The 24,139-nt window shown below is 36.8% G+C and overlaps 1 protein-coding gene across 21 annotated transcripts in view; it reads left to right on the top strand.

Moving 5' to 3' along the window:
- LOC120960043 (liprin-beta-2) overlaps positions 1-23,402 on the top strand; it is a 61,086-nt gene extending 37,684 nt beyond the window's left edge. For 8 of the 21 annotated variants that reach the window (XM_040383945.2, XM_049609745.1, XM_040383944.2 and 5 more), the window contains 8 exons: positions 12,842-13,066; positions 16,668-17,045; positions 17,128-17,281; positions 17,483-17,965; positions 18,565-19,100; positions 19,171-19,704; positions 19,770-20,018; positions 20,308-23,402. In XM_040383945.2, coding sequence (XP_040239879.2) covers positions 12,842-13,066; positions 16,668-17,045; positions 17,128-17,281; positions 17,483-17,965; positions 18,565-19,100; positions 19,171-19,704; positions 19,770-20,018; positions 20,308-20,547 — 2,799 coding nt within the window. In that variant the 3' untranslated portion in view covers positions 20,548-23,402. Of the gene's footprint in view, positions 1-213; positions 1,537-7,533; positions 7,646-11,746; positions 12,152-12,242; positions 12,635-12,841; positions 13,067-16,667; positions 17,046-17,127; positions 17,282-17,482; positions 17,966-18,564; positions 19,101-19,170; positions 19,705-19,769; positions 20,019-20,307 lie in introns of those variants that run through there. The other 13 variants (XM_040383942.2, XM_040383939.2, XM_049609739.1 and 10 more) reach the window with 11 other exon arrangements.
- Positions 23,403-24,139: the final 737 nt, after the last annotated feature.

Raw genomic sequence — 24,139 nt, 5'->3', positions numbered from 1 at the left:
CATTACGTACAACGCAAATGTATTAATATCACCAGCATGCATTTAGCAGAGAGCAAATATTTAGTTGGAAGTGTGTATTTAATATTTTCCCAATAAAGTGCGGGATTGGTTCATTCTGTGGTTTTCTGGTTACCAACTAATAGCATATTTTTTGGGACCAATACACACATTTACAGTGCAATTATAACGAATACATCGGCTTGGGTTGCGTACTACTACATAAAATTACCCCGATACACAATTCATATCGCAGAAATGTCATGGTATTAGTATTCGAGGGATCGTATCGTTGCTTTCATTCATTTGCAACCCGTAGATTGCAGAGAGATAGCCAGAGCGTTTATTTCTGTCGCTGACGGCGGTCATGTGAGCGCAGCATAGTGAACAACTATTGGTTTTTTTCGACCTGAATAGTGCGAAAGTATCTACGTAAAATAAAGATGATCATGTCGAAAGATCAGTGGTGAAAATAATATTTTAGTGAAAAATGTTCTGTGCGGCTGGCAAACCATACGCCAATACATGCGAATGTAGGCAATTGTCTTTGTAGTGTTGATAACGCATTTAAACGTTATTGGTGGTATCCTAGTGCGAAGGCTCAACATATTTTTGCTCATTTGAGAATATATTTTCGAGAAATTTAGGCAAACGTGGTAACCAACGAAACTATTACGATCCCTAACAAATACTATCCTTACTCGGGATCGATGGAGAATAAGCGATGCGATGAGAAAAATGAGCCATTAAGATCAGAACATTTAGCAGAAGTACCATCATCATCTCTTCAGTCATTTGTTTCATCACGAACACGAAGTCATCCCGTAATATGCGATGTGATTCGCCTTGAGGTTATTCGCGAGCGTAGCAGTGTCTACAGTGAGGATGGCGAGTTCATTGACTTGCCACTGCCGCCTGTTCCACCATTGTCAACTATTTTGAAAGATGAAGTTGCGGTTGATGAAGAGGAAAATCATATAAAGGGCAGCGAAAAATCTTATGAATTAGATGCACATATCAAATCTCCAGTGAATAATTTTGTGGGGCACAGCGAGGCGAGATGCGACGTAGATGTCATTGATATATCTATATCACCATACGATTGCAATCATAATACCGCTAGTGATTTGACACCAAACAACAAAATGCATTTGCGTGTAATGGAAGAAGATGCAAAGTCAATCGACAGTAGTACGGCATCAAACACATTGCGGAAAAGTTCGTGGAGTGTGACTTCGATTGGTTCCACTGGAGCTGAATACTCTAATGACGATTGCAAATCTGGCTGCCAGTCCGACAGTGTGGACAGCGATGAGGGTGATCGACCAGAGGACGATTACTGTGAACATTCATCTGGATATCGTGATAAATCGCCATTTCTACGATCAATATCGCTATCACCAGTAGAACGTCGTTTTCGTAAATTGTCCTCATCTCGGGAGCGTCGACGTCATGCACATGAAGCTGAAGGGAAGCTATTGGGAACCTGTGATGATTGGAGATCTCAACGGTCTAAGCCGTACAGAAAGCATGAAGCAGGTGATGGAAGCATCCACTAATATTTGTTTGTTTTGATATGGCTGACAGGATAATTATTTGGCACAATTGTCTTTTTGTTTTAATTTTCAATGTAAATTTTCTGTTTTGTTTTCAAGTGTCGCAAAAATGGTTGAATATATTAGTTTTATATCTGATTTTTGTAATATTTTACGTTGTCTTATATTTGTTGTAATCTGTCATTTTTGAACTTTTTCATTGTTATGTATGGCAGTTTGGTCGTACATACTTCATAAATACAGTACACATACATAAATACATCGATTATCCGAGGGCGGATTAATCGGCGGGCGTCTTAACCGTGCACATAAATTTGACAGTTGTTCAATCGTATGGTGAACATTTGCAGCGATATTGAAGTTGGTAACCCTTTTTTGTGCGGCTCTCTAGTTTAAAGTAATATTTTCAAACTTCATTTTTGTTTATTTGAATTTTACGCAATTTCGTGGTAATGCAGTATGTTGAGAAAGCAACATGTGTGCAATGAACACATCATAGTAGTCTTTAGAAAATGTTTAATATTGTCAGTCTAGTTTAAAATACATTACATACAAGTTCATTGTTTAGTTTCTGCTCCTCTTTTATTCCACTGTGTTATAACTCCGCTCAACAGGTTATGGGCCCAGAAGTACTGTCGAACAAGTGTTAAGTTTGTGTTATATTGAAGTAATAATCTATCGAAAATTTTAATCTTGAAGAAATACTGAAAACTTATCGAAAATTTTAATCTTGAAGAAACACTGAAAACTTAAATCTAGAAACATGTCTGAATCACACGTCACCATTGAAAAATTAAACGATCAAAATTACGCAATATGGAAATTCAAGATGGAACTTTTGTTAGCAAGGGAAAAGGTGCTGACTGTCGTGAAAGATTCGAAACCAGCAAGTCCCGACGCTGCATGGATTGCGAATGATGAACGTGCTAGGGCACTGATCGGTCTGTCGTTGGACGACAGCCAACTCATCCATGTCATGCAAACGAGTTCATCGAAAGATATGTGGGATGCCCTAAAAGGCTATCATGAGCGTTCATCTTTGTCCAGCAAAATACACGTCATGCGAAAAATGTTTGCCACAAAAATGACTGAAGGTGGAGACATTTCTAACCATCTCAAAGAACTATGTTCTCTGCGACTTCGTTTAATTGCGCTGGGAGAAGAAATGAAAGATCCATCCTTTGTCGCGTTAATGTTGTCCAGTTTGCCAAAATCCTTTGATGGTTTGATCGTGGCTTTGGAAAGTAGGCCTGATGAAGATCTTACGGTGGATTATGTAAAAGGCAAATTGTTGGATGAAGGAAGACGTCGAGCAGATGGTGCAGATGAAGATAAAGCGTTACTATCTGGAGGAAAGAATATCACGAAATTTTGGAAGGACAGGAAACTAACAACCAACAAGGAAAAACAGTGCCATTATTGCAAGAAGAATGGGCACATAAGAAAAGACTGTAGAAAATGGGCTGCAGACAAAAGAAGTAAACTAGATGGTGAAAGCGTCAACGTTGCTAATGAAGACAATCGAGAGGAAGTATGTTTGTTCATTGGAGAAAGAAACGAAACTGGACCATGGTGTTTCGATTCTGGTGCAACTTCTCATATGACGAACGATACGTCTATTTTGAAATTAATAGATAAATCGAAGCAATCCTCGATTTCATTAGCGAACGGAGATTCCATCAAGTCAGCTGGTGTCGGAAGCTGCAAATTGTTTTCCATGGATGGAAACGGAAAACGCAAGAAAGTTTCCTTGGACAATGTGTGTCATGTACCATCTTTGACGACAAACCTATTATCTGTAAGTAAAATTACCGATAATGGATTCGAAATGCTTTTCGATAGGTATGGATGTCGTGTCCTGAAAGGAAAACAAGTATTGCTGATTGGTGAACGTAAAGGTGGTCTGTATTATCTAAAACAGACTGAACAAGCCATGTTGGTAGATAAAAACCATGAAGCTTCCTGTATACACCTATGGCATCGTCGATTTGGCCATCGTGACATAGAAGCCATAATGAAGATTGCGCGGAACAATTTGGGAAGCGGCTTGAACATCAACCGATGTCATGTGAAATCCATTTGTGGATCATGCTGTGAAGGGAAGATGAGCCGTGATCCTTTCCCAAATTCTTCATCTTCAAGGACATCTGGTGTTGGCGAACTGATACATACGGACTTGGGAGGACCGTTTGAAGTATCAACAGCCCGAGGAAGCCGATATTTTATGACTATGGTTGATGATTTTAGTCGGTATACAATTATCTACCTGGTGCAAAACAAGTGTGAGATAGAAAACCGGATCAGAGAATATTGCACCATGATGAAAACACAGTTTGGACACTATCCGAAAGTCATCAGATCGGATGGTGGTGGTGAATACAGGAGCAATTCTTTAAAGGAATTTTTTGTAGATCACGGGATCGTGCATCAACAAACTGCCCCATATTCTCCACAACAAAACGGCGTGGCTGAACGTAAGAACCGGTACCTCGTTGAAATGATGAGATGCATGTTGGCAGAATCGAACATGGACAAGGTGTTCTGGGGTGAAGCGATCACCACTGCCAATTATTTACAAAATCGCTTGCCATCCTCCTTACTGGAATCGACACCTTACGAAATGTGGCACGGAAAGAATCCTTCGTATGAACATCTTCGAGTATTTGGTTCAGAAGCTTTCGTACACATTCCTAAAGAAAAACGGCGTAAGTTGGATAAAAAGGCTGAAAAGTTGGTATTCGTCGGATACGCGGACAATCAGAAGGCCTATCGATTCGTAAACCTGGAGACGAAAACAATTACCATTAGTCGTGACGCAAAATTTTTAGAACAATGCGAGATTGAGAAAATTGGAACAAAACCGAAACCAACGACATCAGGAGGAGTAGTGGTACTGCCACTTGGATCAACTCCTTCATTATGTCGCGCAGAAGAAACTACCACGAGAGAAAACATCGTTCAAATGGAGGCTTCTGCTGAATCCTCCTGCATTAGGGAATCGAACATGAACGATACTGTAGATGAACTTGATGTTACACCATACAACAGTGCATCTGATGGCGAACTATCAGATGAACCAGGGGCTATTGAAATGCATCAAAGTGTACGTAGGTCCACGCGAACAACAAAAGGCATCGCACCTGTTCGATTCAGGGAGGAAAGTTATATGGCGGGATCTTCTGAACAAAACGAAGAACCCAGAAATTTGAAAGAAGTTTTTGTCTGTGCAGCACGCGAAAAATGGATATCGGCAATGGAAAATGAACTGAAATCACACGAAGAAAACGGAACATGGGATGCATTGGTAGAGCTACCTGCTGGCAGAAAGGTTGTTGGTTGCCGCTGGATTTTTAAGTTGAAGAGAAATGCAGCTGGACAAGTAATCAAACACAAAGCTCGTCTAGTGGCGCAAGGCTATTCCCAGCAATTTGGCGAAGACTATGATCAAGTATTTGCTCCGGTCACAAGCCATACAACATTTCGTTTGATGCTCGCTATAGCTTCTAAAACACAGATGAAATTACGGCATTTAGATATTAAAACGGCCTATTTATATGGTGATCTAGATCAGGAGCTTTTTATGCGACAACCACCTGGATACGAGATAAAAGGCAAAGAGCATTTGGTTTGTCGATTGAAAAAGAGTATTTATGGTCTGAAACAATCAGCTCGATGTTGGAACCAGAAACTGCACGGTGTTCTGCTAGAGATTGGCTTCCAACAAAGTGCTGCTGATTAGTGTCTGTACATTAAAACTGAAGATGGAAAAAGAGTCTACATTTTAGTGTACGTGGATGATATGATAGTCGGTTGTGTGGACGAGACTCTCATTGATTCTGTGTATCACGCTTTAACCGAACATTTCGAAATGACGGACCTGGGACCAGTTAGTTACTTTCTGGGAATGGAGGTTAAATATGAAAAAGGTAACTACAGCGTTAGCCTCGAAGGTTACATTGAAAAATTGATTCGTAAGTTCGGATTGAGCGAAGCAAAAACTGCGAAAACACCGATGGATGAAGGATTTTTGAAGCAGCAAGACTCAAGCTCTATTTTGAAAGACTCTACTCAATATAGAAGTCTAGTTGGTGCTCTTCTATACATATCGGTGTGTACGCGACCAGATATTGCTGTAAGTACGGGAATACTTGGTCGTAATGTTAGTAATCCTACTGAATCATGCTGGGTTGCGGCTAAGCGTGTTGTAAGATATTTAAAAGCAACTAAACATTTTAAGCTCACTTTCAACAAAGCTGGTAGCGATTTGATTGGTTATTCTGATGCTGACTGGGCAGGTGATACTATAACAAGAAAATCGACTTCCGGATATGTGTTTTTCTATGCTAGTGGAGCTGTGTCATGGGCCAGTCGCAAACAAACCAGCATTGCATTATCATCGATGGAATCAGAATATATTTCCTTAAGTGAAGCTACTCAAGAACAAATGTGGCTTACTCGATTGATGAAAGACTTAGGAGAACATATTGAAAACCCCGTTAAAATCTTTGAGGATAACCAGAGTTGCATTTGTTTCGTCAACTCTGATAGAACCAATCGTCGATCGAAACACATTGAAACAAAAGAACACTTTGTCAAACAACAGTGTGAATCTAGAAAAATGATGCTTGAATATTGTCCCACGGAAGAGATGGTTGCGGACATTCTAACGAAACCACTAGGAGCAACAAAACAAAGAAAATTTACGGAGATGTTAGGGCTTCATGGCACACGTTGAGGAGGAGTGTTGAGAAAGCAACATGTGTGCAATGAACACATCATAGTAGTCTTTAGAAAATGTTTAATATTGTCAGTCTAGTTTAAAATACATTACATACAAGTTCATTGTTTAGTTTCTGCTCCTCTTTTATTCCACTGTGTTATAACTCCGCTCAACAAGTAAATATCTAGATAAATACTTGATGTATACAAATTTACTATCCAAAATTTTAGAAACTAGCAAATAGCTCCATGATTTTTTCTCAAAATGATCATCAAACAATTTATACAAAACCACACAAAAAACTAGCCTGCGATTTTCAGTCTAGAAAATTTTAGCCTAAAAGCTATACGGACGTCACACGAAGCGTAAACTTTGGCGTAAACTGGATTTCAGCCATACAACCCTGAAATCTTTTGACAGGAAGTTTACGCTCTCCCATACAAATCAAGCGTAAACTTTTTGAGTTTACGCCTAGTGTGACGTCCGTACTAGAATTAGATTCGAGTACCTGCTCGAAAACACTGTTTTGTTTACATTTATCCCAAGGTGCATTAAAGAAATCAGGTGATCGAATCTGGAATCAAAGTGTATGTAGTCCAGGTGGTCTTATAGCATTTTTTTTATAACCAAATTTGAATGTCACTTTTTGACAGAATGAGTAAATCTTTTGCTCCAACGAGCTTTCTGGAGGCTTGACGAATACACAAAACACTCTTAAAATCTGCATTCAGAAGCAGAAGCGATAAAAATCAGTCTTCTAAATTCATACACCTTGGGATAAGCCCACCTGTATATTATACTCCCTCAGATAGCTGCTCGAAAACTGCTATACAATGCAAACAGCTGACAGGCTGAAATTTCAGCCTACTAGCTTCAAACGGAAAGGGTCCCATTATTATAAGAGGCGTACATATTTTTCTTGTAAAATGAACTTAATAACAACCTTCTTGAGATGACCAGACCTTTCATCGATTAAAAACATTAAAATTAATCAATTAAAAATTTGAATAGAAAAGGGCTTTCAGATGTCAAACTGCATGTAACGAACTTTGAGATTTCGCCATACAATTTTTTTTTTCGTTCTGAATTGCGTTTAATTATTTATTTATTTATTTATTTATTTATTTATTTATTCATTCCTTTACTTATTTATGTTTTCTTTGTTAATTGATTTATTTATGTATGTATGTATGTATGTATGAATGTATGTATGTATGTATGAGTGTATTTATTTATTTATTTATTCCATTGTTACGGCAGATGTATAGTCGTATTTTCAGCCCAATAATGCTGATTGACATTTATCTACAGCAAGGCATTTCCTCCTTATCTTATCCCGGGCATACTCGGTTCACGACGATTAACAATTAAGGTACATCTAATGTTCCCGGTTTATTGAAGGACTTATAGGTGTATGTGGGACTGTTGTTTGGTTGCGCTTGTAGGATCCAGGGCTATGGTTTATTATGACTGTTGCAGTTTGCAGTACTTGTAGTTGAGTTGTCTCTGGTAATGTGCTCCATCTCAATGGTTCTTGTGGGGTGTAATCCTTCCTCCACATTTCAGTGCTTCAAAAGAGCTAAGATTATCAGTGAAAATAAAGTCCTGATCTGGTAGTCCCGCTGCTATTATTAAAAGCGCGTAAAAAATTGTCTGTGTCTTCCTCGTGTAGCGTATACAACTCGCCAGGCTCCGATGAGCTGGCCATGATCCATCAGTGTAATACAATTTATTTTTGTGTAAATATCCGTACTTGTTCACAAAAATGCCCGACACAGTCCTCGGGCGAAGATCTTTTGGAATGGTCCTTATTTCCTTTGGCAACGATGAATCTGTACTGACAAAGGAACTGTAGCTTTCAAGACCCGCCATGCAATTGACAGCGATTTGCGAGGGCGCGTGAGGGCTCACACGCCATACAAGTTCACAGCCCCAGAGCCCTCGCATTAAAGAGCTTGCGAGCCTAGGTATTTTTTCACCCCTAGTTTTAGCAATTATAATTACAGCACCCCAAGAGCATGTATAACAGTGCCAGATTTGTAGCATACAAAACACCTGAATCTTTATTTTGCAAAAATTCACAAAAATTTAAATAGTGATCTTTTCGACAAATAACACCGCAAAATAATGTATGAATGAAACATTAAGATTATTTAAAATACCATAAGATTTCGAGCAGATGATACTACTCACAACCCTCGCAATGTTTAACGGGGAAGAACAACACGGTTTATTGCTTGTTTGAAGCTAGGATGCACCTCTAGGGAAACAAAGTCATTATACACGTTAATGACTTTGCTCTTAGAATCTGTCTTAATTATGGCTTTATAATTTTCTATAATCAAGGGATTCGATACTGAGGAACGGACTAAAAGACGAATCGACAGCATGTCAAAACGCAGTTTTAACGCCATCACTCCGGTCGTCACTTTTAGGGATATGTTGTGCGTTGATGCTCCATAGCGCGAGTAGAAGACAACGGTACTGCGATCTCTCTAGTTTGAGAATATTCGCATTGGATACCCAATGGAAGCACATGCATTAATATTCCAAGACGGATAGTTTTGTTATCTTATACAGCCGAAGGACATGTGCTGGGTGTACACCCCACCAGAATCCTGTGACTGTTCCTAAAAAGTTGATCCATTTTGAACCATTTTTGGAGAAACTGTTATAAAGACGAGCTATACGAGATGTACGGCGACTTTACTGTCGTGTAGCATATACAACTCGCCAGGCTCCGATGAGCTGGCCATGTTGTACGCATGGAAACGAACGACCGAGCTCGTAAAGTCTTTTTAGGATGTCCACAAGGTCAGAGTAGGCCGTGGTAGGGCCAAATTCAGGTGGCAATATGGTGTGGAGGCGTCCGGTCGGGATAACGGATTGGCAGACGAAGACGCGAGTCCGTGAGCAGTTTCGGACGCTCCTGAGGCAGGACAATACCACATATCGGTTGTAGCGCCGGATAAGTAAAGTAAAATAGTATTGCCTCTCTGTTGTCGACGGTGTTACTAAAAGGAGCGAAAACTAACATTTTCGTTTAACTATGATAGTTCGTTCAATTACCAAATAGATCTCATATATTGCTTGCGGGCGTGATCAAGTTCAATTTATGTGACCAGTAGCGCTAAGCAGTCATTTGTACTCTTTGCTCTACTAAATTCAAATTGGGTATCTGATCGAAGATTTTTTATGCAAATCATTCATTTGATCGAAAAAGGATCATTTTTTCTAAGAGATTCCTTAGACAGGATAGTAGAGCCAGGGGTCTTCAAACTATGGACTGCGGACCGCATGCGGCCCGTGATGACGTTGTTAAGACTAGAACAAATAGATTATTGCAGGTATTCCCTGCAATATAATAGGATATACGCTATTAATGTAGCGTTAGCGTATCTCGATTATTAGCGTAAGTCGAATTTAGAGGTTTACAGTCAAATTAAAGCTATTTTTCCTATAATTTTACTTGAAGTGGTAGGTTTTTAGCCACTAAATTAGTTATTCAATCTGATTTCAACTGAAGATTACAATATTGTACCTTTTAAAATGGTTTTTAAAGTTCGCAAAAAAAAGGAATTTATTTTGCATTTGACATTTGATGTGTAAAATCAGTACGATTTGCTCGAAAAACTGTCAAATTTAGAAAGTAGCGTATAGCGAAATCGAGTGTATCGAGTATGGCGTATATCGGGAAATACCTGTATTTAAATATTTTAAATCAAAATTTCAATGTTTACTTTTAAGTTTTAAAGAGAGGTTCAATGATAAAATCTGTATAAATTTTATATTATCATTTGTTATTTTCTAATTACAAAGAAATTTAAATGTTCGTCCATTAACTAAAGGTGGAAGTAAAGGGTCAAAATAGCCCGCAACAACGATATTTGAGAAGCAAAGAGGCCCGCGAAGTGAAATCTGTTGGTATGATTCGTGATTTTATGGTGTTTTACCAGGCTTCAAGATGGTGACGACATTCACTTCTCTCCATTCTTGCGGGACGATGTTGAATTCAAACATGAGGTTGAAAATACTCAACAATAGTTTATTGGCCATCCCATTACGAGGTTATGGAGCAATTTGCATTTGACCTGATCCAGGCCTGAAGAAGAATTTCTCTAGGAAAGAAGAGATATAGTTCTAACATCGATAACGGTGCATCGGTGCTCAGGCGCATCTTGAATCTTGCATTTTGCGCACGAACGAAATTGGGACAAAGCTTGTAAGCGAAATCTGCAGGCCAGTCTGCAGAAAAACTTTGGCTCTCATTTATATTTTTGCTGTTTCGCATCCTTTTAGCCATTTCCCAAACTCAATGAGAAAGAAGGGTGTAAAATGTAGACAAACTTGCACTAGAATCCCTTTGTTCGCCCTACACAGATTTTTGCACATTTTCTCGAGACTTTGTACTTTGTTTGTTTGTACTGTGCAAACAAATATGTGTCTGTGAAAGCTTTTAACGCCTTTTAAAGCTTTAACATCTTGGTATTAAACACCGCTTGATCCTTGTCCCACCAATGAGTGTGTTGCTTTTTAAATGTCCTTACTTGATGGGTGCCTCTTGTTTAGGCTGCAAGAACGCAAAGTTAATCACTGTAACAATATTACAAGGTACTAGATAGTATCTTTACCAGTCTATGTACCATCCATCTTGATTCCTTCTCAAGCGTAGAATAGTGCTAATAATGCAACGTTTTTCAATAAGATTGTCCAAAAAATATTACCCCTTTTCAAATCTTGAATTTTTGAAAAAGTGTACAAAATGTCAACTTTCTTGATATGTGTTTCTGAGTCGTCAACTCGTACGACTTAACAACGTGTCCGTCATAGGTTCAAGACCCGAATAGACCGTGCCCCCATACGTAGGACTGACTATCCTGCTATGGTAACAATAAGTCACTGAAAGCCAAACTCACTTCACTCTGTGGGTACAGGCAGGCCTTGACCGACAACGGTTGTTGTGCGATTACAAAAAAACATGGAAATATTTTTTTTAATATCACTAAAACAAATGCTGTTTTCGTTGCAATGTTACTAACTTAAGAACAGAAAGCACTCCTCGCCTTGATATTAAACAAAAAAAAGGTGTATGTGCTGTGAACACAGATTTCGTCGCAGATAAAAGACTCGTCGCTCAGAAACAGTTTTGTTTGTTTTATATTTTTATTATTTATCTCTCAAAAAGTAAATAAGTGTTTAATGTTTAAAGTGTTTAAAGGTTAGTGAATGCCAAGAAGCGCATTACGATATTTAGTAAAATAATAGCTTTTAAAGTAAATTACTGTAATATGCGAATAAAATCTCGTCTCTTTTAACTTATTTGACGCAATAACCGGAGTTGCATCGATTCGAAAAGCATTTAAATGGTTTAATTAACAAATATGTAATCATGTTACGATAAGAGTACGTATTCATTGTGAATTCGACATACTTTTCGATTGATCTTTTCATGTATAATGTGATGCAATCTTAGAAGACTCGACTTGCTGTGATGATGACTTTACTTGGGTATACGCTCACAACCACCATGAAGCGCCAAAGGCTTCCGTTGAATCTGACCGACGATCCGTTTCACAAACAACAGCAACTCGATCGGTTCCACGTGACCAACAACGTAGTCGAGAAATGTCAATACAAAAAACTGATCAATGTCAATCCACAGCTAACACAATTGGTATCGGGGAAGCAGTTCCTTGTGGCAAGCCACCCAGACCTTCACGGGAAACTGGTAGCCTAGATCGACGGCGGAACTTACGCTCAAGTCGTCACGAGCGAGATGGAAAAAGCCACAGTACACATTCACTAAAAGAAAATTCATCTTCGTCCGAATTTCATAAACACGATTCTATGTCCAGCAATCTCAGTTTAAATTCTAAAGGTGAGCTTCCTTGTACTTGTGCGTTGGCCGTGAAAGCGTTGTATATGTATCTTAATCGCTCAAACTTGCTTTCATCGTTACTTTGAAAAAGATCATCTGCAAGACTCGGGAAGCTTTCACAATTACAACATTAGTGGTAGCGGAAATACACATCAACGTCATGGCTATCCACCTCATCCTCAAAATGCATGTACAAGTCCTAGTATGTGGGAACCACCACCACCGCCGCCATTGTCTCCTTGGGATCCTCAATACTACTGGAATAATCCGCATTGTCGCCACCAAAGCAAAGAAGAGTTGAGATTAATCGACTATCATCGCCGACAGCAAGAATTGTACCAATATGGAAACAGAAGTGGGCAAAGTAGTATGCAGGATTTATCTTGCGCTAGTGGCTGCTGTAATCGAAACTATTATCATCACCCACCTCTGCCGGTTTGTTGCCCATTGGATCATCGCACGCAATGGATCAACGATGTTCAGGTTTGATTCTAGTCAATTGAAAGATAAAAAATAAAAATACATAACATTTTGTACTAACCGTATTTCGTTGAACCATGCAACAGTACAGCTAAAAACCCATCATAACTTTATACGTCAAGCGACATTTTCAAAAAGAATAAATAATAATGAAATTAACTACATAACTACATATATAATTAATAATTTATTGATTTTTTTCTTCTACAGCGCCATGACACTGATGAACGGCTACGACGTTTACAAAAGGACAAAGAATCACTAGCTTTGCAAGTTAAAACACTTACGGAGCATATGCAGACACAATCTACAAAAATAAGTGAATTGGAAAACATGATAAAAGAGAAAAATCAGCTGCTATCCAACGCAGAAGATCTCCTGCAGCGAGTAAGCGTATTTGCAAAAACAGTTGGCATCCAGATTGACAAACAAAAAGTACCGCGATTTTTTACTTTTTTCTGTTTTTTGAGCATAGTATCCTTTTTCTAACTTTGTCTGTCTCTATCATTTTCTATTTTATTTATATATTTTGAATCAACGTTAGTAAACACTTTGATATCAACACATTGATTGAAATTGCACTTATATTTAAATAAATTGTCAGTTTACTACAAGTAGGAGACTGGTATTATTTGCTCATTTGAACAATCGTTTAGATTTTCATAGTTAACGATTTTTTAAGTAATCAGCAGTTATCATAAATACGATACGATGCATTATTTTAGTTTTTTCTTTATCTTTTGGATTGTTATTTGGGCTGTTTTATTATTATTCTTAAATACGAATATCTCCTTTTCACAACATTTTGGGTATATTGCTTGCTTGTTCCTTATATAGATATTTATCATTTGCTTATTTTTTCTTATCGTCTCGTGTTGTTTATTTTCATTTTCCTTTCACTATTTTTTTATATGTTGTCTTTTCTTAATTCATATGCAATTACCGAATATATAAGTTATTTTACCATTTTTATTTTATGTTTGCACAAAAAAAAAACTTACTTGTATCGTACAACATATACTTTTTAATTAGTTACGTGTATCTGTTTTAGATATCGGTTTAAATTATTTATATTTTAGGCCATTTCTAAAAGGCACAACAAAAATGTGTCGAAATTGGTTATCTGAATATTGAAGTTTATGTATTATCATCTCAGTAAAAATCGTAACTGTTGTATAATGTTTGTCAGTTGGGTTGCCAAAATGCATTCTATGATGATATTTGTTCATGGATCTTTATTTGTTTGTTTGTTTAAGTGTTTTATGAATTCTTTACATGCAAATTACCTGAAAAGATGCTTTGGAGTTTTGGCTTATAAGATAACCACTAAACACGTACTAGTAGCGGGTTTGAAGATAATTTGTGGTTAAATGCTGGTTTACAATGTTTCGTTTTTAATTAACTGGTTTAAGTGGTTTGATACAACTCTATAATATATTTGTGCAATTTGGATTCTACCATTTTTCACATTTTTTAGCATGTATTACAATATTCATGTACAGCTAGTTCCCGAGCTTGGCGGATTTCTAGTTTTGTATTAGGCTTTCGCTGAGCAAAATACATTTAAACGTGCGTTTAGATATATCCCTAAATATCGCTGCGATATTATGACATGTTACGATAAGCAAAGAGAAATCCATGCTTAAAAATCAATCTCGCGGTGGATATTTTCTAATCTTGTGTGAGTTTGTGAAAAAAATAGCATTTCGTCGAACCACAACCACACATACATAAATTGGCAACGCAGTATAAGTTTGCTAAGCTAATTTAGGTAACTTTCACACTTACCTTAAGCCATCAAAATGTCACCAAATGTCTAAATGCACAATCAAATTTCAAATTGAAGATACCATGTAAAGTCCGCTCCCAAGTTACGGAGTTAATGCGTCCCGAAAGCATCAGCGTAACTCGAAAATCATCGAATAACATTTCACAAATGAGAAAATTTGACAAAAGTAGTGGTTTACATTTTTGTTTCATAAAAAACTTATTTGTCCTTTTTTACTGAAAACGTGAATTTTACACGACGTTCCGTGACTGAAACTTCCATAAGTGGGTAGAGGTTATGTGGTGATGGTTTTATAAGGAAACTAATATTTATTAAAACACAAGTTAGTAAATTAGACCCGCTGTTATTTGCTTTATATCAATGTAACATAATCTGTCTTATCGCCCCATAACTGTTTAAGGTATGCAAACGACATAAGATTAGTTATCGTTCGCTAGAAGCTATTAGGTGCTACAATACAACGCCCGCATGTACATCCCGACTTGGGATTCATGTTGGACAGTAAATTAGATTTTCGTGTTCATTATGACTGGTTATAACTTTTAGCAAAGCCTATAGAATACTAGGTTTCGTTAACCGTCACTCAGATACCATAACTGATCATGATTGTCTAAAAATCCTCTACTTATCATTTGTCTGGTCTGTACTTGAGTATTGTTCAATAATGTTGTAGCACGGGATCAGACTAGATAAATATTTTAATATTGCTAAAAGTAAAAGTAATATTTCTTAAAAGTTTAACAGTGTAAGGTACTGATCCATCATTGGCATAATTAATAGTGTAAGACATTGAGTTGGACCAACGCGCCAAATTTGATACACGCGGATGCTTTCGTAATGCATAAGGCAAAAATTCGGGCTGTAGTACAACTAACAGCTGTAAAATGTAATACTTACGATTTTGGGGTTGATGATTGCATTTGATTGGTGTGTTGTTTGTAGTTTAATTTGTGCTCTACATATTTTCAATTTTAAAAACTGCCTAATGGGTTCAGTTGCATCATGAGGTGTAATGCATAACGCTAGTGAACATGTGATTTTTTTTACTGTGCTAACGTGTTTAGTAATGGTTTTAAAATAACGTTTTCTTTCTTAATTAATATCAGGTTGATCGTTGTTGGTAATAAAGAGTTGTCTTTGAAATAGGCATCAAGCTTTTATTCATTGTATATGGAATATATTATAAGGGCTTAAATAAGGACGATAGATTTCTTAAATACGATATGCTACCAAATGTTGATTTTGCTATTTAATTTATTTATTTAAACTGAATTCTTGAATACAATTATGTAAAATTTATTTATTTCAATTTATTGTTCAGGCAAAAATTAGTATAGCCTGCATGTTTTTTTATTGCACATTCGCATAGTGCATAAATGGATACTCTCATATTTTCACAAATTATCTGTAAAGGAATTTTACTCAATTCCTGATTGTATTTGAACAGTTTTTTTTTACGAAACTCAACGCAAAATAAAGTTATGTTTATCATCAACAATACAATTTTATATTAGAAACCGCTATTACACTGCAGATTTTGATCCAGTTCTTGTAATTGTCTTCAATCTAAATTTCTGTATTTACCATGCAGCATATTGTAGAATGTATATCTGCATAACATTTTAAATTATAATTCAATTATTGTATAGTTGCTTAAAGATATTCAATATTGTGGCTATAGTTATATAGTTCCTTACTTATATATGTATGACATAGAAAATATAAATAGCCACCAATATTACTCAACATTATATTAGACCAGCTTGATTGTTACTGTACCAATCATTTTTCAATTGTTTATCATACGTGTCATATAGACGAGAACAAAATTTCGTTAATTTGAGTTTCTCTATGATCTACCACTATGTCAAAAATCGAATTTCTTCTTCAGTTTTTTTTCGATTAGTTGTATCATTATAATGAAATAAACACTAAATAAATTGTTATGTACTTTGAATAATGTCAAATTTAAGATTATCTTCTGCTTAAATTCAACCGTACTAATATGAAAGCAATATCATTGGGTTATATTTTTTATCTCTTCTCAAATACTACACTAACATTTCCCTCCTGTTATTTACTAACCTAATACAATCTATCCAACTAGTACTGCTTTAATAGTCGAATCTGAAATGTTTCTGATTTTGCTTGAAAGATCAATTCATAGCAATTATAAGTAAAATCGTCATAACAAAATCATAATATTTTAAATGTTCTGTTTTCTTTTCATATTTGCAAAAAATGAAGGAAATGCTTTCGAGATCTTCGCTTGAAACACAAAAATTAGAGCTCATGTCAGCGATGAGTGAGCTCAAACTTCAACAAGCAGCCCTAGAAAGAGAAAATTTGGAACTTCGTACAACTTTTGTAACTAATAGCGTGGCATCTAGCGGATTATTCAATGGAAATCTTGCAAATGGATCAGGGAGTGGATCAGCGATAACAAATGTGCTTAATAACAACAGCATTACGTCTAGTTTGCTCAGAAGACCTCAGATTATTACGAATACTAGAATGGTAGGCATGTCCGCCTCTACTCCAGGAGCTTCAATGATCTCGTCTCCAATACATCATGGCAGCCATGGGAGTTTACAACAAGCAGCAATTAGTCCTATTACTCCGAAGGTAAATATGCGTTATTTTTTAATAGAAAAACTGGATCATTCTTGTTTGATTTTTTTTTCTGTATTTTTTGTTTAACATGCAGACCCCACCGGCATCTTATCGACAACGTATCGATGTTCACTACAGTAGTCTTCCAAGACAAGCCTTTGCTACTACATTATCAACGGTTAGCACCTCCAGCGGCTCCTCAACAGCAACAGATAGTAACGCCAACCCTAAACGAAACGTAGCTTTTGGTAATTGCATCCCTTTATTAGAAGATTATTTTCACATAAGATCAAAAACAGTAGAAGAATCATCACACGTACATCTTTTGGGTGCGAAGAATACAGATGAAAAACAATCAGATCGAGAATCTCTACCACTACCGATAGAAATCATAAATTTCGGTGGTCTTGATAATGTCGATGATAAATGTATTAAAAATTCTTCTTTAGGTAATGTTCGTTCTATCAACAAACGATTGCAACTACCTAAGCTTACAACGTCCAGCTCAATGAATGCTCTTCTGCTAGCCACAGCATTGCAACGCACAGAATCTAATCTGAGACATATGAAATCGGTATCAGCACAAGAGTTAATGTTCGATGCTGCATCCAATGACCACAATGATGCATCTCGAATAAAAGATGAAATGAGTTGTTTAGAAAATGAGAACCGTTGTCACGAACGAGCGAATACTGAACCTCCATCGGCAGCATTATTAGATGACGAAGCAGGAGCATCATGCGTTCAAAACACGAATGAAAATACGGCGACAGAAACCGTGAAAAACTGTGAGATGGAATTAACATCCGATTTCGATGCACTTCTAAACTTAGAGAAAACGTGTGAAATTGCCCCGTTTGATTCAAAGAACAATACAGGACAAATACCCAACGAAATCGATAGACTACGTGGATTTTCAGTACCAAATTTAGGTTTCAAATTTTTACCCCATTTCAGTTTCTGTTTTGGCTTATTTTTTGTGCTTTCTGTTATATCGTTAACTATTGATTTTTGTATCTATATAAGCCTTTGTTGGTGTCAAAACGTTAAGAAACAAAGTTGCTTGCGTTGTTTGCGTTAAAGAAAAATCATAGTTCAATAACTCAACGTCAAAATGATAACTAAAACATTTTAACACGATTCAATCTAACCCTGTGTGCTTTTTTGTTTCTACACACGTGTTTTGTTTGTTTTTTTTTTCCACGTTACATTACTTTTCATTGCGAATTCGTTGTATCTTGTATTTCATATGTGTTGCTGCCACTTTAATTTATCTTTAGAGTTTGATTCGTTATCTCGTCTGATTACTAGGTACTAAAAAAAGTATTACCTTTACAAAATTATCCGATCTTTGTTATGACAATCCATGTCTGAATTTCTCAGACATACCGCATACATCCTTCCTTGTTTGCATTTTCTATTTTAGTAACGATTCATTAACCATATTACTCTAATAACATTGCGATGGTTTTTACAGTGTTTTTATTACGATGTTGTTCTAATTAAGTTTATCATCGGTATTTTCTCATAGCTGATGCAGAAAATCGCGATAATGGGGTCTTAGAACACGGTGAAGGTGGTGTGCAGCCCACTCGCAGCTTCACCCCTCAACCTTCGCCATCGCCGTCTATGAGCCACAAATTAAAGAACATTTTTGGTAAGATCAAAAGAAGCAACAGTGGAACCTTGGACGATATTACAACTCCGGAAGGTGAATTTAAACGTGGAGGAGTTCGTGCAACCGCAGGGGCTCGTCTGGGTTGGAGTGGAACGACTCCATATCGAAAACCTGATAAACCGTTCCGCGAATGGGATGTAGATACAATCTGCCATTGGTTCGAGCATCTGGGTTTAAATATGTATGAGGAAGATTTACGAAAGTGGATCAAATCGAGCACGACGCCTGGAAGCGAATTGATGAAAGCCTCGCCAGTAGATATTGAAAAAGAGTTAAGTTTGCGAAATCCATTGCATCGAAAAAAGATAGTGTTAGCTATTGCAGATATTTCGGGGACGGTGGGAGACGACGGGTTGTTTGAGAACGCTGGAAAGCTGGATTCAACATGGGTAAATTAGAACGAATAATGGAATAGTATCCAACAAATAGATTTACGTAAATTTTTATTTCGAATTTCAGGTCCAGCGTTGGTTAGACGATATTGGTTTGCCCCAATACAAAGAACCCTTCATGGCGGCCCGAATGGATGGACGAATGCTACACAAATTGACGATGGACGATTTGGGCCATTTGCAAATATCTTCTTGTTTGCACGTGGCCAGCATTCGTCGTGGTATACAGCTTATGCGTAATGAAAAATGGAATCCCGATTGTCATATTCGTCGGCCATTGCAACTCGGATTAAATGCAAAAGACGATGTAAGGTTATGGACTTCGCAAAGAGTCCATGAATGGTTACGAGCCGTCGATTTGGCAGAATATGCCCCTAATTTGCGTGGATCTGGAGTACATGGAGCTCTCATGATATTCGAAGTTAAATTTACAGCCGAACTTTTTGCTGATTTATTGAACATTCCTTCAAGCAAAACATTGTTACGTCGACATTTGGCTACTCATTTTAAGGAGCTTTTGGGTCGAGATATCATACAGGTGAAACGAGAGGCTGAAAATACCCTTGGATTCCAACCACTGACAATTACGGCAAAAATTAAGGTAATTAGCTTTTGTAAGTGTGGAGATCAATCAAATTATTCTAACCGATTCCTATTTATTTTTAGACGCCTAAAAAGTCTCAATTTTCCTTAAAACGGAAAAAGAGCAACAAAGGTGGCAATCTGGGAGGAGATGAATGGAGTGATTATGTCTGCCCAATGGGTGGTTCAGGTCAGGAACATTTACCGCCTGCATCTTCTTCAGCTTATGATCAAACTAGCACAAATCAAGGCAGCAATACTCCAATTTCTGCTCTTTCTGCCTTTACGTCAAATGCTTCTTCTCCTAATACTAATATTGTCACTAGCATCGCCGTAAGTTTTCGTATCTCTACTAACGTTATTTATAATTTATTACATTAATTGTATTTGTATTTGTATTGTACCTTCGATCTGTATCATTGATTCACCGCTGACGTGCAAATATCAAATGTTTTAACCATATATGTTGTTATTTCCGTTATAAATGTAACACATTTGCTTGTTTTTTCTTTATTATTTTGTTACTGTTAAATCATTTGTATGTATACTTCGTTTTCCAAGTCGCTAAACATAGTTATTGTCGTATTGTTTTTAATCAAATTCATTTAAACCATTTTAACAGATGACGAAGGATCCCTCAACGGCACCAATTGCTTATCCAGACAGCACAACCAGCAGCATCTCCAGCACAACTACTTCCGGAGTCGGGTTGGAGCTTGCTTCAGTTCAACGTCAACCGTCGAGTAGCGCACAGTTAGTAACAACGTCGATAGTCAATAATAACGGTGTCGAATGTAGAGGAGAAGGAGGTGGTAGCGATTCTCCACTATCAATACGCAGTTCAACTGCTTCAACCTCCTAGCAGAGGATATTTTCCTGTTCCATCTCTTCGACCGCCTCTTCTCCTATACTCAGCAATTTAATAATGAACTACAATCGTTCGGTGACGGCAGATAACGACAATAATTCGGTATGCACAAAATTAACCGACAATGTCATTGCATCCTTTTCTCCAGTTAAGGATGTTTATCCGATAAGTTCGGTCAACCAATCCAATTATTCTTCAACATCGTCGCTGGTATCAAACAATTCTACAACAAAACAAAAATCATCTACGGTAACAATAATCGGAAGGAAATTAGATGCAGTTACACTGTTGTCGGATGCATCCCACAAGCAAGTGACAGATGCTCCTATAGAAAACATTGCATGTAATATTCCTGTGCAGCGATCGGCATCGTTTAACTCCGCATGCACGGTGCCATTGAGCATAAGTAAAACAATACAGGTGAAAAACTCGGCTTCGTTTAGCAATTGCTCCATTCTTGCAAAAGTGGCAAAAAAAAGCTCTGTCTTGGCAACTTTGACCACGAATCCGGTACTTAAAATTACTTCCAACTCGGTGACGAATATTCTAAAGCAGCAAATGACAAACGTATCCTCTGGTTCTGCAAATAGCATGACCAATACGTACAAGAGCAATATCACTGAAACTCTTGCAAATGCTGGCAATAATAACCGAATACAACCTATGGCAAATAAATCGGCTAGTGGTGGTAGCCTTTCCTCATCTACTGGTCAGCTTCCTTCGTCTTCTTTGACTTCTCTTTCATCAGGCGCGTCTTCTGTTATGAATGGCCCAGCAGGTGGTCATCCATTATCACTTAATCAATCCATTAGTACGACAGCTCTTTCGCTGGCACAATTAAAAAATAATAGTACTTGTGATTATTACGTATGAATAAGTCAACGGAATATCCGGAATATACATATGCTTGAATGAAAACATAGTCAACAGCAACAGCAAATGTATGTCGCAATAATACATAAGTCAGTGTGATTCTATCAGTATGCAACATAAACAAATTTAAATGAAACAACCCTCTACATTCGAGCTATGGTTAATTTTTTGATAGAATGTTATAAAATTGATTCAATGACTAGTGATAATCGCAAATGAATAACATTTCAAGTAGCAAGTTGCAGAAACACACAAAGCGGCATTGTCACAATGTATAATCAACGACATTTGTAGTATGACGAATTTAAAGAACGTTATTTTCACTTATTAGACTGGTACCACTGTGCTGTATGCCGGTAATTGAAACCATTATGGACCAAATTTATTGTGGACAGTCGTGAAATAGATCGACAAAAATATTTTGGAAATGTAGAGTAAACAATAAAACATCGAAGCCGCAAAGTTAGTAACGGTCGTTTCTTGAACGCTCCAATTCTGCATGATACATATTATAACACAGGGTAAAATGAAGAGGTTTCTGGTTTACACTATAATATTAAATTTATATAACAGCATACCATTTGGAGCGATAAAAATTGTGGCATGTAACATTTTACGAAAATATTCCAAGCAGTGGTTTATCAAAACACGACCAGAATATAATTGAAATAAAATATGTTACACGCTAATGAAAGCCAAAGACAATAATCAGCTCTTGCAATCGACACATTGCATATATATAGGACATATCTTCAAGGGTCTGTATTGTCTACTAATGCGTTATATCAATGGTAATGGTTCAACCGTTACAACATGACCAATTTCAATTTTTATACTATTTATTGATACAAATCTTTCAATATCGCTGGGTAGACCTAACAGCTAACACTATATTCTGAAAGTCAAGAACGTTTGATCGTCGAAATTTATTTTGCGTAAACATTTTTTTTTACAATATTCTGTTCAATATATCCAAGTATCCCAATATTTGGAGCAAAGCATTGGAGCAAAGCAAACAACCAAATGATAACGTTGTTACCATTTTTGAATTCATATCCTTATACAAAGCAAATCACAATCATAATCGTTTATCTAGAAAATAAAGAGTAACGTACCATGTGACGGTAGACGCTGTTGGTCATACAGAAGCTTCTTTTGGTACGAAGCATATTATACTTTCGTTTTTATATCATAGTTTTTTGCAAACACATAGCAAAGCAGGAGTATAACTAACCTTTGAATACATGGAAAAATACCATTCATTGAAAATAATATAGAAACATGTTTATATTCGACTATTAGGAAATTGGCATGTTAATGTTAATTAACGTAAATCTTAGAACGTTCTTTACTGCAACAAAACGTATACATTAAAATATATTCATAATAGAACCAAGGACATTACTAACAACTGACGAAACCTGTCTATAGAATTATCAAGGAATATTTGCAAATTATGAACAAATTCAAACAATTAGTTGAATGGTACCGGTGAGATATAGAATGATTCTAAAATAATCCCGTTGCACATGGACACGAAATGCCAAGTCACTTTAGAACGATAGTAAACAAAATAAGTAAACAGCATAAAATAGTCGAACCAGAACCTGTAAATTCTGGAGTTATGATTCGATTCCCATCGAGACCTTAACCTCGTACAAAAGACTCCTGTTAAAGACCTGCGTAAGACCAGACCTGTATGAGTCATTTGAGCCAAGGTGCAGAAACATAAAATAATAAACATCAAGAAACATAAAATAAATAGGTGTTCGTCCTTAGGAAAGGTAGGAAAGCAGAAACATGAACCACCTAAATCAGTTAAAAAATTGATCAGTAACGTGAAAAACGATTTATAAGCGCCTAGCAAATTCAATCATTCAACCAAGTAGCAAATTGGCTTTGATGATATGAATGCTCATGCAAAAATGACATGAAATGTTAATAAAATGAAATATTGGATAATTTTTTTGTGGAAATTTTTTGTCCTGTTTGATAAATATATGTACGAAACAATTAAGATAATAACCCCTTTTTAATGGTGTTTATAGTGTGAATTAGATTTTGGTGTACATATTGATGGTGTTCAGTTTGTGTTGAAAACTTAAAATATTAAAACAATTCAACATACCGAATTGCTTTGAATTACGGATACTTGAAACATGTTTGGCATGTAATATTTTCTAACTGGTTCAAATTTAATCGATCATACCTCTGTTTAACTCACTTTACTGAAGCAGACGTTCTAATTTTGAGGATAAAAAAATATGATTACAATAATTTTACTCCAAAAATTTGAAAACATCTTGAATCTGCAACGTTGTTTTGATTGATATTCCGGACAGTTTCGAGCTCATATTTCAAATTACGGGCGTTGTTTGTTATGAAATTCTTTTATTCGGATCCTACGTTATGTTTCTTAATTCTTCTTTGACCTTACTCTGTCCGCATCCGTGAGCCAACAACCACGTCTGTCAAAAGGCCTGCCATCCTAATGTCATAAACGTCTGTCATCACCTAATTCACAAAACCAAAACCTGTTGTGTACGAAGAATTACTACGCGAACGATCCCATCTGAACCAGGATTATCTTCGTAGGTTCTGGCTAGCGGCCACTCGCAGGGAGCAACGATATCCTCCCTCGAGATCACCATTTGGCCGACAGCCAAAGGCTGAGGAATCAGAATCCGTTGATTTTTGTTGTGTAGCTCACACA

Source organism: Anopheles coluzzii, chromosome 3, assembly GCF_943734685.1.
Source record: "Anopheles coluzzii chromosome 3, AcolN3, whole genome shotgun sequence".
NCBI classification, from domain to species: domain Eukaryota; kingdom Metazoa; phylum Arthropoda; class Insecta; order Diptera; family Culicidae; genus Anopheles; species Anopheles coluzzii.
Note: the sequence above shows the minus strand (reverse complement) of the source record. Positions and strands in the feature narration are given on the sequence as shown.